Source organism: Arachis ipaensis, chromosome B10 (genome assembly GCF_059453495.1).
Source record: "Arachis ipaensis isolate K30076 ecotype BB chromosome B10, ASM5945349v1, whole genome shotgun sequence".
NCBI classification, from domain to species: domain Eukaryota; kingdom Viridiplantae; phylum Streptophyta; class Magnoliopsida; order Fabales; family Fabaceae; genus Arachis; species Arachis ipaensis.
Window position 1 is genome coordinate 133,012,879 of NC_142435.1, and position 16,103 is coordinate 133,028,981.

Here is a 16,103-nt window from a genome sequence, read left to right on the forward strand (position 1 = left end):
TTGCTAACGTCAACTTTCTTTTTGGAGCTGAGTTAGTCAGTATCACAACTAGAATTTTTCAACTATCTGGCAAAGAACTCAACAACAACAAGGCTTGTAACTCATCATTTAAAGTGATTTCATTATTTGTCAGTTGATTCACCGTCTCCTAAAAAATACTCAAGTGCTATAACATTAATTTATCTTCAATATACTTCATATTAACAAGTTTTCTAATCAAGAATGCTTTATTTTGCACATTCTTCCTCTCATATAACTCCTTCAATTTCTTCTACATCTTCTTGGCATTCGTTTCAGTGTCAACATGTGGATATACGTTAAGATCGAGCAATTGCTTAATCAAAGCAACTGCCTTCTGATTCAACTTCTTTCATTCAACATCGAATTTAGTATATTTGAATTTATCCCCCTTCATAGGATCATACACGTCTTTACTATACAACATATCTTTTATGAGGATCTTCCAAATCGAATAATTTTTAGAATTCAATTTAACCATATTTGGTTCATGAGTATTTTCCTCTATTTAATCAGCACAAAAATAAATAACCAAAGTTCTAATACCACTTTGTTGAAAAAATTGAGGTTCAATAAGAACCTATCTAACAATGAAAGCACAAAAAATATTTTTTTCACAACCTGTGCAGTTAAATAGACAACTCTAAAGATACTCCAAACATCAAATATAATGACAGAAATTAAATAATCAAACATCAGAATTTTTATCGTGAAAAAACCTTTAAAAAGAGGGACAAAAATTTCACGGGACCTAGTCCAGTAAAATCTTCCACTATCAAAATAATGCGTACACAATCAGTTTTCCTAATAATATTAAGGCATTTCAACAATCAACAAAATATATTATAAAAACTGATAGAATCAACATAAATTCTCCATAAAGTAGGTATTTCAAATCAGATGAAAGAAAAGACAATACAACTAGTAAATTATATCCTAATTTTCGTCTCTACACCGAGAATAATATACTAAAATTTCATAAAAAAATAGAGCAAGTTTACCAGTTTAATGAAGTCAAATTGGGACTGTCATTTCCCCTAATTTCTTCTTCTCTTTGACAAACTCTCTCTCACTCTTTCTATTTTCTTTTTCTTTTCAAAATGAAGGAAGGACTCACACTCTCTTCATTTTTTCTTTTTATTACCCATTATTATAAACGACTACTTTTTATTATTATTGTTTCTTTTGATTTAAAGTGTAGCTTCCATTTGAGTTGGAAACCTACCAACAATGATTACGCTTCCGATATTTATTAGAATTTGAAAATTTTAATTAGTATCAAAAGTTTATATTGATTCTTTTGGAGATAGTAGAGTTAATTTAGAAATTAAGATTTTTAAACAAGAATTAGAGAACAAATTGACAAAAAAATATCAACATGACGAAGTAAATTTATATTAGTTTTTTGGTGATATATTATTAACAAAAAGTTGTCTAAGAACTATTATAAATTATAAAGTATAAGTTCAGAGATGAAATTAGATAACTATTAATTTTAGAAATCATTTAAAATTCAAATATAATTTTAGGAACTATTTTAATTTTAACTCAATAAATACTCTTAAAATATTCTTCACTTAAATCCCTAAAAGGCTAAAATAATAGTCTAGCAGAAATGCTTTATATTTTCAAATTCTTTCTAGATTGTCCTTTATTTATAAAAGCTTAAAATAAGTAAATAACACATATAAATAAAGACATTTATTCAATCAGGAACAGAAAATCTTGTATTAACAAGTTCCTATATTTGTCTTCACCCAAACACGGCCTTAGTGAGAAACACATGAAAGAGTAGATGTGTCATGTGTGTCCCATGCCGAGCCTGAGCTTAAGCCTATCTCTACCTCCACCTCTCAACAACACCAACAACTCGGAGTTCCGGAGAGCCATCTCCACGCTCCACCTCGCGCGTGAACCTCACGATCTCCTCAAATCCTGCATCCGTTCCCGTAACTTCGCCCTTGGCAAGCTCCTCCACCGCAAACTCACTGAGTCACAACTCACCCTTGACTCTCCCCTCCTCAACTCACTCATCACCCTCTACTCCAAATCCGGCCAATGGCAACAAGCTCTCTCCATCTTCCAATCCATGGACCCCAGCATGCGAGACTTGGTCTCATGGACCGCCATGATTTCTTGCTTCGCCAACCACCGCATGCACCGCCACTCCCTCTCCACCTTCATCCAGTTGCTCCGAACCACCGATTTTTACCCTAATGAGTTCTCCTTTACGGCGTCGCTTCGGTCATGTTCCAACGCGGAGTTTTTCTCCACCGGCCTTGCGGTTTTCGGTTTCGTCTTGAAGACTGGTTACCTTGACGCTGATGTTTGCGTCGGTTGCGCGTTGATTGATATGTTTGTTAAGGGTAGTGATGATTTGGGTTCTGCATTCAAGGTGTTCGAGAAAATATCGGAGAGGAATGTGGTCACGTGGAACCTTATGATTACTAGGTTTGTTCAGTTTAGTCATAATGGTGATGCAATTCACTTGTTTTTCAGCATGGTGGAGAGTGGGTTTGGTCCTGATAGGTTTACTCTGAGCTCTGTTTTGTCGGCTTGCGCCGAGTTGGACTTGTTGGCCTTTGGGAAACAGTTACATTCTTGGGGTGTTAAGTCTGGAATGGGTTTGGATGTATTTTTTGGGTCTAGTTTGGTGGATATGTATGCGAAATGTGGCGCGGATGGATCAGTGGAAGATGCTAGGAAGGTGTTTGATAGAATGCCGGAACGGAATGTTGTGTCTTGGACTGCGATTATTGCGGCATATGTGCAGGGTGGACTAGAACAGGAAGCTATTGGGTTGTTTTGTGAAATGATTTGGGGTTATGTCGTGCCAAATTGTTTCACGTTTGCCAGCACTCTCAAGGCTTGTGCAAACCTACCTGAATTCGGCTTAGGGAAACAGCTTCACAGTCAAGCAATTAAGCTAGGCGTTTCTGCAGTTAATTGCGTGGGGAATGGTCTTGTTAACATGTATGCAAGGTCTGGAAGAATGGAGTGTGCTCGAAAATGCTTTGATATTCTATTAGAGAAGAACTTGATTTTGTATGACACAGCTGTTGATCGGAATGCGAAAAATTTGGATCCTAAAGATGATATATTCAACCTTGAAACTGAAGGCACAGGTAATGGAGTTAATGCTTTTACATATGGAAGCCTCTTAAGTGCTGCTGCTTGTATTGGTACAATTAGTAAGGGTGAACAAATTCATGCCAGGGTATTGAAATCCGGCTTTGGGAACAACTTATGCATTAATAATGCATTGATTTCCATGTATTCAAAGTGCGGAAATGAAGCAGCTGCTTTACGAGCATTCAGTGACATGAAAGATCGAAATGTCATTTCTTGGACTTCAATCATAAGTGGTTTTGCAAAACACGGGTTCGCTACAAAAGCCTTAGAATTGTTCTGCGAAATGCTTGAAGCAGGTGTAAAGCCTAATGGGGTCACTTACATTGCAGTTTTATCAGCCTGTAGTCATGTTGGCTTGATCGACGAGGCATGGAAACACTTTGCTTCCATGCGCAGCGACCATGATATTGTACCAAGGATGGAACATTATGCATGCATGGTTGATTTGCTTGGTCGATCTGGCTTGCTTTCAGAGGCCATAGAATTTATTAACTCGATGCCTTTCCGTGCTGATGCGTTGATATGGCGCACATTTCTCGGTTCTTGTCGGATTCATCATAACTCCAAGTTTGGAGAGCACGCTGCAAAAAAGGTTCTTGAGCTTGAACCTCATGATCCAGCTGCATACATATTATTGTCAAACTTGTATGCTGCAGAAGGGCGATGGGACGATGTAGCAGCCATTAGGAAAAGCATGAAACTGAGAAAATTAACAAAAGAAGCTGGGTGTAGCTGGATTGAAGTTGAAAACCAGGTGCACAAGTTCCATGTAGGGGATACTTCACACCCCAAAGCTCAAAAGATATATGATAAGCTTGATGAATTGACTTTTAAAATAAGAAACTTGGGTTATGTCCCAAATACAGATTCTGTTCTTCATGATGTAGAGGAAGAACTGAAGGAACAGTTTCTGTTTCAACACAGTGAAAAAATTGCAGTGGCATTTGCACTGATCAGCACCAGAAAACCCAAACCTATAAGAATATTTAAGAATCTAAGGGTTTGTGGTGACTGCCATATGGCAATAAAGTATATTTCAGTAGTCACTGGAAGAGAAATTGTGGTGCGAGATGCAAACCGGTTTCATCATATCAAGGATGGAAAATGTTCTTGCAATGATTATTGGTAATTCACAAACTTTCGATTATGTGAAGTTGTTTATAGACAGAATATAGAGGTAGATTATTCTTTGTACGAGTATACTTTATGCCATGTAAGTTTTCCATGTCCTTTTTAGAAACTACAATAGCTAATGTTAATCTCTTCTCTGATTTTACTATTTTAGAATATCTCATCTTGTAACATGCTCAGAAGTTTTTTGTACGTCAAATAGATAAAAATCCCTAACGAGATTTTTCTTGTCATTCACAGTTGCTACATCTCTTATGTAGTTATATCTAAAGTGGAGATCAGCACTTCAGTCATTGGTACTTGAGAATACAAATATTTGTGGAGAATACAAATGGTTGTACATCTTTTTATAGCTACCAAAAATTTGTTAAACCGTATTTCGTTTACACTGTAAACGTCATAACTTATCACTTATCTTGAAATAACATTGTGTTGTAAACGAGATATACAATATAAACGAGATAAATAATACAGTGCAAATTGGTAAAAACATTACAAATTACATATTTTCCTAAATAAAACATTTTTTTATTTATTTTAAAAAAAAATTCCTAAATGAAAGACAATGATCTCCAACAAAATTTTTACACATTAAAGTAAGCTTCCAAGCCTAGTCAAAGACTTCAGAATCTGTTTATAGTTTTAATCATAACCAACTACATCAAATATTTTTGTGAATTATCTAATCAAACACCCTGACCTTTGTCCACCACCACCGCTAGGTAAGGCTCAATTTAATTCAAGATATGAGCTCATCTCTGACCATGTTCTCTTTCTCTTTCTCTTAGTTGAGCAAGGGCAGCAGCAACCTTAGCTCCAACAAGAGCATTATTCTTCATAAGAGCAATGTCTAAAATATGGTTAAGACTTCAACCAGTTTAAACCATATTAATAGAAATTAGAATATAATATATTCATTTATTTAAAGATATATGCTTCTAATACTTGATTTTGTTATAACATAATGTTGGAAAAACTTTAAATGAGGATACTGGATGCAAGTGAGGCACCCCCTGTCAACTCATTTACTCTAGCAAGCAAGAACGGAGTTACAGCATTTCCTGTTATATTTTTTTCCCTGCAAATGGTGCGATGAAAACATAAGAAAACCAGTTAATCAATACTATTTTACAACTTGCATGTGATGTCGACAGAAAGAGAAAATAAAAAGCTTACTTAGCTTCTTGAAGGGCTTTTTGGATTGCAGATTCAATTATGTGTCCAGATGCTGAGTGTTCTCGAGGAATAGGAACTGCTATTACAATTCCAGTTCCAAGCTTGAGTTTGTTGTTTGCTTCTGTTTGAAGGATAAAAATAAAATGAATGGTATGAAGCTGTATTTGAAAAAGGAAAAAAAAAAAAAAAAAAAAAACAATATACAAATTTACACTGGAAAAGTAATATAGTCCTTGCCTATTACGCGAGCGCACTCTTCTGGGCTATCTAGTCGACATGAAACCTGAAAATTATGGCATGACCAAATATAATATATACTCAATTAAGCTTGTTTATAGGTACATTATATTTTAACATTCAATCCTTGCATACAAACTTATCAAAAGTCTACACTCTAAATGAGAATAAACGTCAGTTTTGGAACATACCATGAGCTAAATAAATTATTTAAATCAGGAAAGATGCCAACATATCAATCTAATTGCCAAAACATCTGTTGCTACTTCAAGTATTCAGAATCAGCATGTTACAGCCATGGGAAAACCCAACCAAACATACCTTGCAGCCACTTGATTCCGTGAAAAATGCAGGGAACTCATTTGTCTTGTAACCAGCGACACAAACTCCCTGTGTTTCCTGTCCAAGATACGGAAAAAAAACATGAATACAAGATACAACTTAGCTTGCATAGTTGAACTACTTCAGTGACTATTAACGCAAAAGTCGGTACCAGATATTCAAGGGTTCTGGGAATATCTAATATTGATTTTACGCCAGCACAGAAAACTGCTACTGGAGTTCTACCTAGCTCAGTGAGATCTGAAGATATATCCATAGCTGTCCAAAGAAAAATGAAGATAATATAAAAACGCTAGATCCATTTGTTGTAGTCCCAGTGAGAGAAAAATAAAAAGGACCTATGTATCAAGTTCCCATTCTAAACTTAGCATTTAGCATTCTCAATCTAAACTAGTAAAATTCCGACTAAAAATTGGCTAGCTTTGCAATTTTTTTCTGCCCGACAAACAAAATGCTGAACAATGGGTATTATTAGCCTTTTAAAAACAAACTTTTAAGATCTCGTCTGAAAAGCCAAACTCAGTCCCAGGCCATAAATCTCCCTTTGAATTTTTAACTGAAATTACAGGACTTTCATGAACCTTCCAAAACAACAATAATAAGTTAACATGCACAGGTTGATTCATTTGGTCCCAAACCAGAACATGTTGCATTTATCATGGAAAATAATTCTTTTAACATTAAGATATAAGAAATTAACTTACTATGTTCCCCATCTCTATGTACTCCCCCAATGCCCCCGGTCACAAAGACGGGAATATGAACCTGCAGTAAATATAAAAGAACGGTGAAGCCAAAATGACTTGGTCCAAGGATAGAGCATGAAATAGATTTTTGCATAAGGAGAGTAGATGAAAAATTATATAAGATACCATAGAAGCCAACAACATTGTTGCTGAAACAGTAGTAGCACCATTTCCACCACTAGCCACCTAAAAAGTACATGTTAGTGTTTGAAAAAACAATGACGGATCACAGTGGTCCTGGATAAAAGCAGTTGTGAGTGGGCATAAAGCAAACAAATTATTTATCTCAATGGTTTCCAGTTCAGTGTTAGAAGATTCATAAATCTGGCTAAAGTCAGATTTCAATTTTCTTTTCATGAGGTTGCTAAGATTCACATGGACACAGACACAAACATATGATTACATAAATAGATTCTTATAAATGTCGGCATTATATATATATAGTTGTCAACAAAGGAGAATACAACATGAATACAGTGTACTGATGCCAAAAGTACTCACAACATGTGCAATGTCTCTTCGAGCTGTTTTCCGAGCTTTGGTTCCCAGAGTAGCTAGCTTCTCAAGTTCTTCAACACTTAGGCCTATCCACGTTACACGAGTAAGAAAAGAAAATCCATCCAAATCAAGTAACAAGCTAACAAAAACCCATCAAATGGGGGTGACAAACCCTTCAGCATATTTCTTCAACGTTGTATACATACAAAATTTATAAATATACACAGATCAAACTTCATTTACAAAAACAACATGAAGTAATTAAGTGAAACCATTCCATCATACTTCTTCTACCACATGGCTTATGCTTTTTCAAGTTACAAGAATTGTGATATCAATTGAAAGCATACCAATACCACGAAAATAAATAAATTAATTAAATAAAGGAGAATTATAATAAAGACCTACGCAAGGGGTGCCATCCAAAATTGCAATGGTTGCAGGAACAGCACCGTTCTTCCTGACAATATCTTCTACCTCTTTTGCAGTTTCCAAATTTTGAGGATAAGGCATTCCTAAATAACAACACAGCATCAAAATTGTTCAATCGATAAACCCTAAACCCTAAGAATATAGAGGGGAAAAGCGAAGAACCGAACCGAACCATGTGAAATGATGGTGGATTCGAGAGCCACGACGGCACGGCCAAGTGATAAGGCTTCAGAAACCTCTGGAGCTACCTTCAGATTGATTGAATATCCTCCAAGTGCATCCTATAATAATGATAATAATAATAGCACAAGTAATGAGAAAAAGATGTTATATATAAATAAAATTAGGCAGAAAAAAATTGGAGGATCGGAGACCTTAGGTGAATCCAAGTGTCGGCGGAGATTGTTTATTCGTGAGGCCGCTGAAAACGCCATTAACAGGCAGTTACCACACTAACACTATCTCAATTTAAAAGTGATCAACCAACTTCTTGAACTTGATCCAATGGTATATACTAATATAATACTCTCTACTCTCAATACTTAGTAAGAAGCTGTGGAACTTGGAACTTCTGGTTTTCTGGTACAGTAGATAGTACTCTTTGAACTAGGAATGCAAGAGTTAATAGTTAAAGAGTAACTTCCACTGTACCAGAAAATCAGAAGAGTATTTTTTTAATTTAATTTTTTTTATATACACCGTTTGTTTTCTACAAGTTTATACTATAAAAAATTTAATTATTATTATACTGGCCAACAAAATAATTAAATTTTTTATATTATTTTTAATTTTATAATTTAATTATTTTTAATATAAAAATATTAAAATTAATTAAATATTTTTTTATAAATTAAATATATTTAAAATAAAAAATTTAATTAAATTTTTAATTATATATTTAAAAAAATATTTTATTAATTTTAATATTTTTAATATAAAAAATATTTAATTACAAAATTAAAAACAATATAGATACTCAATGAAAAAAAAAAGCCCCACAAAAGTAAGGTTTTCAATCCTGACTCGTTATTCAAGGTCCTAACTAGCAAATTATTTTTATTAGGATAACATTTACACGTGGTAAATAAGAAAGAAATATCTAAAAAGATTATATATTAAGTGGTTAAAAGAGATTTAGATATTAGCATTTTCATTATAGAAATAAAATATAACTAGAACGAGACTCACGTGTGCATAGAATGGTAAATTATATTGTGATAAGAAGTTAAGTTGGATGCCCATTAATATATGGACAGCTCAATTTTTTAATGAAAAAAATTTTTGTTTTTCAATAAATGAAGTGTGGAAAAACAAAGTTTTATAGGTGTATAAATAGAGGTTTAAGCCTCTGATGATACACATCAATAACAACTGATAGTAATAAAAATATTATTTATTCTCTCTCTTTTATACTATTCTCTCTTATATTCTTTACTACAATATTAGTAAATATATTAATTATATTGTGATAGTAATTGTAGTGAATATTAATACTAGAGTTTTCTATTTACACTTTCTTATTTTATAGTTATTATATCTTCCTTAATTATTTATTTTACAACACGTTATCAGCACGAGACTCTGATCAAATTTTTAGTAAGACTCAGGTAACAAATTTTCATTATGTTGAAGCTCTCTCATCTTGAATTCAATACTCTTGATATATCTGGAAACAATTATTTATCATGGATATTAGATGCTGAAATCCATCTTGATTCAATGGATCTTGGAGATACTATTAAGGTTGAAAATAATACATCCCAGAAGAATAAAGTCAAAGTCATGATTTTTCTTCGTCGTCGTCTTGACGAAGGATTGAAAAATGAATATCTCACATTAAAAGATCATGCAGATCTTTGGAAAGACCTTGAAGAAAGGTATAATCATAAAAAAACGGTGATACTTCCTCAAGCCCGATATGAGTGGACACACTTGCGTCTGCAAGATTTTAAATCCACAAATGAATATAATTCTGCAATGTTTCGAATCACTTCATGAATGAAATTATGTGGGGAAAAGATAACTGATCATGGTATGTTGGAGAAAACTTTCTCAACCTTCCATGCCTCGAATGTGCTCCTGCAGCAGCAGTATCGAGAAAAAGAGTTTAAAAAATATTCTGAGTTAATTTCTTATCTTCTTGTTGCTGAACGCAACAATGAGGTGCTCTTAAAGAATCACGAAGCGCGCCCAGCTGGCGCCGCCCCATTTCATGAAGTAAATGTGGCAAATCATTACCCCAGAAGAGGTAGATGGCAAGATTTTAGTAACAAGAAAAATTATGGAAGGAAAATGAATTATGTTCAAAAGAGATGATCTTACCAGAAGTGGGATAAAGAAAGAAATATTGGCCAAAATAAATCAATAGAGGATAAATGTTTCCGTTGTGGTGGAAAGGGCCATTGGTCGCGTACCTGTCGTACACCAAGGCACCAAGTTGATCTTTATCAAGCATTTTTGAAAAAAGACGACAAAGGAAAGGAGACGAATTTCGTTTCAAATGATGTTGAAAATTCCACCACTCATTATGATGTATCTGATTTCTCTGAGAACCCTGAAGGAAATATTGGTCATTTGATCAATGATGGAATAGTTTAATATGTGAAATTGTTAAGTATCAATGTAAATAAATAATGTAAAGAACTTATTGTTAAGTTTTATTTTATATGTATTTAAGTTTTAAATATGATGTATATAAATAATGAAATATTAATGTCTATGAATTTTGAAATCATTAAATGTGTCAAGTTTTAAAATAAAATTTCAGTATATGACATTATTTTTATGAACAGTGTTTATTAGAAAAATAATTCCGATCAAGTATTCAATTTGCCTGTGCATACTACTCATTGTATTATTATTATTTGTCTTTGAAGAGAATGTCAATGACTTATAGCGAAGATATTTGTCTTGCGGATAGTACAAGTTCGCACACCATTCTCAAAAGTGATATATATATATTTTACCCGTCTTGTGCCAAAAGAAGAATGTGTTAATACTATTATTGGCTCAGGCAATGTGATAGAAGACTCCGGAAGAGCTATAATTTTGTTTCCTGGAGGAACAAAATTTATAATAAACAATGCACTATTATCTACCAAGTCTCTGAGGAACTTGTTGAGTTTCAAAGATATTCGCCGAAATGGATATCATATTGAAACAATGAATGAGGGAAATTATGAGTACTTATGTATCACAACTCATTATTCAAATAAGAAAGTTATATTAGAAAAATTACCCCCACTTTCATCTGGGTTATATTATACCAAGATTAGTGCAATTGAATCACATGCCACTATAAACCAGAAGTTTACTAGCCCAAATGAATTCATAACTTGGCACGACCGATTGGGTCATCCAGAAACAACCATGATGCGGAGAATTATTGAAAACTCCCATGGACATTCACTAAAGAACCAGAAGATTCTTAAATCTAGTGAATTTTGTTGTGCTGCATGTTCTCAAGGGAAGTTAATTTTAAGACCATCACCAGTAAAGATTGGATTTGAGTCCCCTGAATTCCTAGAAAGGATTCAAGGTGATATATGTGGATCTATTCATCCACCATGTGGATCTTTTAGATATTTTATGGTCCTGATAAACGCATCTTCGAGATGGTCACATGTGTGCTTATTATCTTCTCGCAACCTGGCGTTTGTAAGATTAGTGGCTCAAATTATTCGATTAAAAGCACAATTTCCAGAAAATTCAATCAAAGCAATCCGTCTTGATAATGCTGGTGAATTTACTTCCCAAACTTTTGATGCTTATTGTATGGCTAGTGGAATAAGTGTTGAACATCCAGTAGCTTATGTTCACACACAAAATGGGTTAGCAGAATCACTCATTAAGCGCCTCCAATTAATTGCTAGACCCTTACTTATGAGAACAAATCTCCCAACTTCGGTTTGGGAGCATGCTATTTTACATGCCGCAGCACTTATTCGATTGAGGCCAACGAGTTACCATTAGTTCTCTCCTATGCAATTAGCCTTTGGCCAGCAGCCAAATATTTTCCATTTAAGAATATTTGGGTGTGCGATATATGGTCCCATAGCACCACCTAATCGCACCAAAATGGGACCCCAAAGAAAATTGGGGATATATGTTGGATATGATTCTCCCTCTATAGTGAGGTATCTTGAGATACAAACTGGAGATGTATTTAAAGCCCGGTTTGCGGATTGTCATTTTGATGAATCAAAATTTTCAACATTAGAGAGAGACAATAAGCTTCCTGAAAAGGAACTTAATTGGAATGCATCATCATTGATGCATTTAGATCATCGATCAGGGCAATGTGAACTACAAGTTCAAAAGATTATACATTTGTAAAGAATAGCAAATGAATTGCCTGATGCATTTTCCGATACAAAGAGGATAACCAAGTCGTATATAACAGCGAAAAATGTCCCAATTCAAATTGATGTCCCAGTTGGACAAATTGCCACCGAAGCAAATACACGCCAGAAGCGTGGCAGGCCTGTCGATTCCAAAGACAAAAATTCTCGAAAGAAAAAAGAGGTAAATACTATTCCCGTTGAAAAAGACATAGTAAAGATACCTGCAGTTGTCCAAAATTCTGATATAATTTTAACGCCAAAAGACATTCAGGTACCTGAAAATTGTGAAAATGACGAGATCTCGATAAATTATGTCTTTACAGGAAAGAAATAGGACCGAAATAAGACAATTTTCAATGAAATATTTGCATATAATGTGATGTTAAATATCATGCATGAAAGTAAGGATCTTGAGCCAAGATCAATCGAAGAATGTCGACAAAGAAATGATTGGCCAAAATGGGAAGAAGCCATGAAGGCTGAATTAGACTCACTTGCAAAACGTGAAGTCTTTGGACCTGTAGTCCGTACACCAGAAGATGTAAAATCTGTTAGATACAGGTGGGTATTTGTGAGGAAACGAAATAAGAAAAATGAAGTTGTGCGCTACAAAGTCCGACTTGTGGCACAAGGTTTTTCACAAAGGCCCGGTATAGATTATGAAGAAACGTATTTCCCTATAGTGGATGCGATAACATTGCGTTATTTGGTCAGTTTATTTGCATATCATAAACCGTATATGCATTTAATGGATGTAGTAACAACCTATTTATACGATTCATTAGATTGGGATATCTATATGAAAGTCCCTGAAGGACTAAAGATATCTAAACCATCCAATGAATATTCGCAAGGGTTATACTCAGTCAAATTACAAAGATCTTTATATGGTCTGAAGCAATCTGGACGAATGTGGTATAATCGTCTTACTGAGTATCTGGCCAAAAATGGATTCAAGAATGATGATATCTGTCCGTGTGTTTTCATAAAGAAATCTGCATCTGAATTTATTATAATTGCTGTGTACGTTGATGATTTAAATATCATTGGAACTCCTGAAGAGATTTCAACAATTATAAAAACTCTAAAAGAAGAGTTTGAGATGAAAGATCTTGGAAGGACTAAATTTTGTCTCGGCCTGCAAATCGAGCATATAAAAAATGGGATCTTTATTCATCAAGCGACATACACAAAAAAGATCTTGAAAAGATTTTATATGGATAAGTCACATCCCTTGAGTACCCTAATGATCGTAAGATCTTTGGATGTGGAGAAGGATCAATTCCGTCCTAAAGAAAAGAATGAAGATATCATTGGTCCTGAAATACCATATCTTAGTGCCATTGGAGCGCTAATGTATCTTGCTAATAACACACGACCCGATATATCATTTGCTGTGAATTTATTAGCAAGGTATAGTTCCTCTCCAACCAGAAGACATTGGAGTGGAATCAAACAAATCTTTCGATATCTTCATGGAACAGTTGATATGGGATTGTTTTATCCCTATGGATCAAAGTCACAATTAGTTGGCTATGCAGATGCTGGATACTTGTCTGATCCACATAAAGGGAGATCTCAAACAGGATACCTATTCACATATGGTGGTACAACTATATCGTGGAGGTCCATAAAACAGACGATTGCAGCAACATCATCTAATCATGCCGAAATACTAGCGATTCATGAAGCTAGTCACGAGTATTTTTGGCTCAGAAATTTGATCAAATATATTCTGTCATCCTGTGGACTGATTAATCATAAGATAGCTCCAACTATCCTGTTTGAAGATAAGATAGCATGCATTGCTCAACTTAAAGGTGGATACATCAAAGGTGATAGAACAAAGCATATTTCTCCCAAATTCTTCTTCACTCATGATCTTCAAAATCAAGGGATAATTGATGTCCAACAGACCCGCTCAAGTGACAATTTGGCAGATTTATTCATAAAGTCACTCCCAAAATCCTCCTTTGAAAGATTGGTACATGAAATTGGGATGCGCCGATTTCGAGACATTAAATGATGTCGATAAGAGGGGGGAGACTATACTCTTTTTTCCTTGGTCAAGTTTTTTTTCCATTGGATTTTTCTTGACAAGGTTTTTAATGAGGTAGTCTCCATCACAAAGATTTTGTACTCTTTTCCTTCACTAAAGTTTTTTTTTCCATTGGGTTTTTCTTTAGTAAGATTTTAACGAGGCATAATCCTAAATAGTCATCCAAGGGGGAGTATTGTGATAAGAAGCTGATTTGGATGCCCATTAATATATGGACGGCTCAGTTTCTCAATGAAAAAAATTTTTGTTTTTCAATAAATGAAGTGTGGAAAAACAAAGTTCCATACGTGTATAAATAGAGGTTTAAGCCTCTGATGACACACATCAATAACAACTGATAGTAATAAAAATATTCTTCATTCTCTCTCTTTTATACTATTCTCTCTTTTATTCTTTACTACAATATTAGTAAATATATTAAGGTTAAATTACACAGTTGGTCCCTACACTTTCAGTGAAATTACAAATTAGTCCCTACACTTTAAAAGTTTATAATTGGGTCCCTAAAGAGAATTAAAATTTGCAATTTAGTCCCTGCCGTTCAAAAAGTGTTTGATTTAACAGAATATTCTCAGAATATTCTCTATTTTGAACATGTGAGCTGCACATGTTTGACAACAGGGACCAATTTGTAATTTTAGTGAAAGTATGGGGACCAACTGTGTAATTTAATCATTTGAAGTGACCAAAATCTCCCTAAGCTATCTGAACCTACCCCGTCCCTCCCCAACTCTCTCACTCTCACTTTCTCACTTTCTAAAACGACACCCGAACCCCACCCCTCTCTATCTCTCACCTCGGTTCACTGTCGCTACGCCAGATCCACTGCATTTGTGCTCACGAGTCGGGTCTCGCCTCCTTTCTCCATCTCGCCTCTCTCTTCTGACAATTTTTTCTTCTCTTCCAATCCCAATACTGAACACCGACGATAAATGAAAGAGAACAATTCTAATTCCAAGCATGCTCAAAGAGAACAATTTAATGTCTAAGAAAAAATAGCAACAAATCAACACAAAAATAGCAACTCAATTTATTAGTGAATCCGGCACGGTGACGGAGGCGAGAGGCACGACGATGGTGAGCCGAGGTGAGAGACAGAGAGCGTTGGGGTTGGGGTGCCATTTTGAAAAGTGAGAAAGTGAGAGTGAGAGAGCTGGGGAGGGGTAGGGTGGATTCAGATAGTCTAGGGAGTTTTTGGTCATTTTCAAATGGTTAAATTACACTGTTGGTCCCCATACTTTCACTAAAGTTACAAATTGGTCCCTATTGCAAGCATGTGCAGCTCACATGTTTAAAATAGAGAATATGTTGAGAATATTCTGTTAAATCAAACACTTTTTGAACGACGGAGACTAAATTACAAATTTTAATTATCTTTAGGGACCCAATTACAAACTTTAAAGTGTAAGGACTAATTTGCAATTTCACTAAAAGTATAGGGGCCAACTGTGTAATTTAACCATATATTAATTATATTGTGATAGTAATTGTAGTGAATATTAATACTAGAGTTTTCTATTTACACTTTTTTATTTTATAGTTATTATATCTTCCTTAATTATTTATTTTACAACAATTATATATTATAATATTTTTTTAATAAGTATTATGTTATTTAGATATTAATTAGATAATATATAAACTAATGTTAAATTTAAATTGTTTTATATTAAAAATATTTTACAGAATATTTATTTGATAGTTTAAATATAATTTCATATAATTTTTCAACTAAAATGTAATATAAATTAAAATATAGTTTATTATTTTAAAATTTGAATTCATTTCTTAAAAAAAACATAGGCTTTTTATTTTAGAGTTATACAAAACTATATCTTTATGTGTTACTTTTGTTTTTATATTCTTTTAGTTGTCATACTTTATCTTTTTATATGGTGTTTTTGAGTTGCAAGTAATTAAAGAAACAAATTTAAAAAAATGAATGAGAATGAAAAATATAAAAAATATAAATTAATTTTATAATCATGA

The 16,103-nt window shown here is 34.0% G+C and overlaps 2 protein-coding genes across 2 annotated transcripts; one reads left to right on the plus strand and one right to left on the minus strand.

The window, feature by feature from the left end:
- The first annotated feature begins 1,710 nt into the window (after nt 1-1,710).
- EMB2261 (Tetratricopeptide repeat (TPR)-like superfamily protein) lies at nt 1,711-4,644 on the plus strand. The gene is made up of 2 exons (XM_021114854.2): nt 1,711-4,275; nt 4,522-4,644. Exons 1-2 carry the CDS (start codon nt 1,814-1,816, stop codon nt 4,583-4,585), a joined length of 2,526 nt encoding a protein of 841 aa, XP_020970513.1. The 5' UTR covers nt 1,711-1,813; the 3' UTR covers nt 4,586-4,644.
- Nucleotides 4,645-4,838: 194 nt separating this feature from the next.
- Nucleotides 4,839-8,327, minus strand: LOC107622952 (indigoidine synthase A family protein). The gene is made up of 12 exons (XM_016325035.3): nt 8,087-8,327; nt 7,885-7,993; nt 7,685-7,795; nt 7,284-7,366; nt 6,909-6,968; nt 6,741-6,801; nt 6,188-6,294; nt 6,016-6,093; nt 5,695-5,740; nt 5,458-5,578; nt 5,274-5,359; nt 4,839-5,131 (listed from the first exon to the last, which is right to left on the minus strand). Exons 1-12 carry the CDS (start codon nt 8,144-8,146, stop codon nt 5,034-5,036), a joined length of 1,020 nt encoding a protein of 339 aa, XP_016180521.1. The 5' UTR covers nt 8,147-8,327; the 3' UTR covers nt 4,839-5,033.
- Between the last annotated feature and the right edge of the window lie 7,776 nt (nt 8,328-16,103).

Excerpts from the sequence above, each read along its gene's own strand:
- EMB2261 (XM_021114854.2), top strand. The coding sequence starts at position 1,814 with ATGTGTCATGTGTGTCCCATGCCGAGCCTGAGCTTAAGCCTATCTCTA. Across the intron at positions 4,276-4,521 it reads TGTTCTTGCAATGATTATTG|TTGCTACATCTCTTATGTAG; the intron begins GTAATTCACAAA and ends TGTCATTCACAG.
- LOC107622952 (XM_016325035.3), bottom strand. The coding sequence starts at position 8,146 with ATGGCGTTTTCAGCGGCCTCACGAATAAACAATCTCCGCCGACACTTG. Across the intron at positions 7,994-8,086 it reads GACACTTGGATTCACCTAAG|GATGCACTTGGAGGATATTC; the intron begins GTCTCCGATCCT and ends TCATTATTATAG. Across the intron at positions 7,367-7,684 it reads GGATGGCACCCCTTGCGTAG|GCCTAAGTGTTGAAGAACTT; the intron begins GTCTTTATTATA and ends TAACGTGGATAG.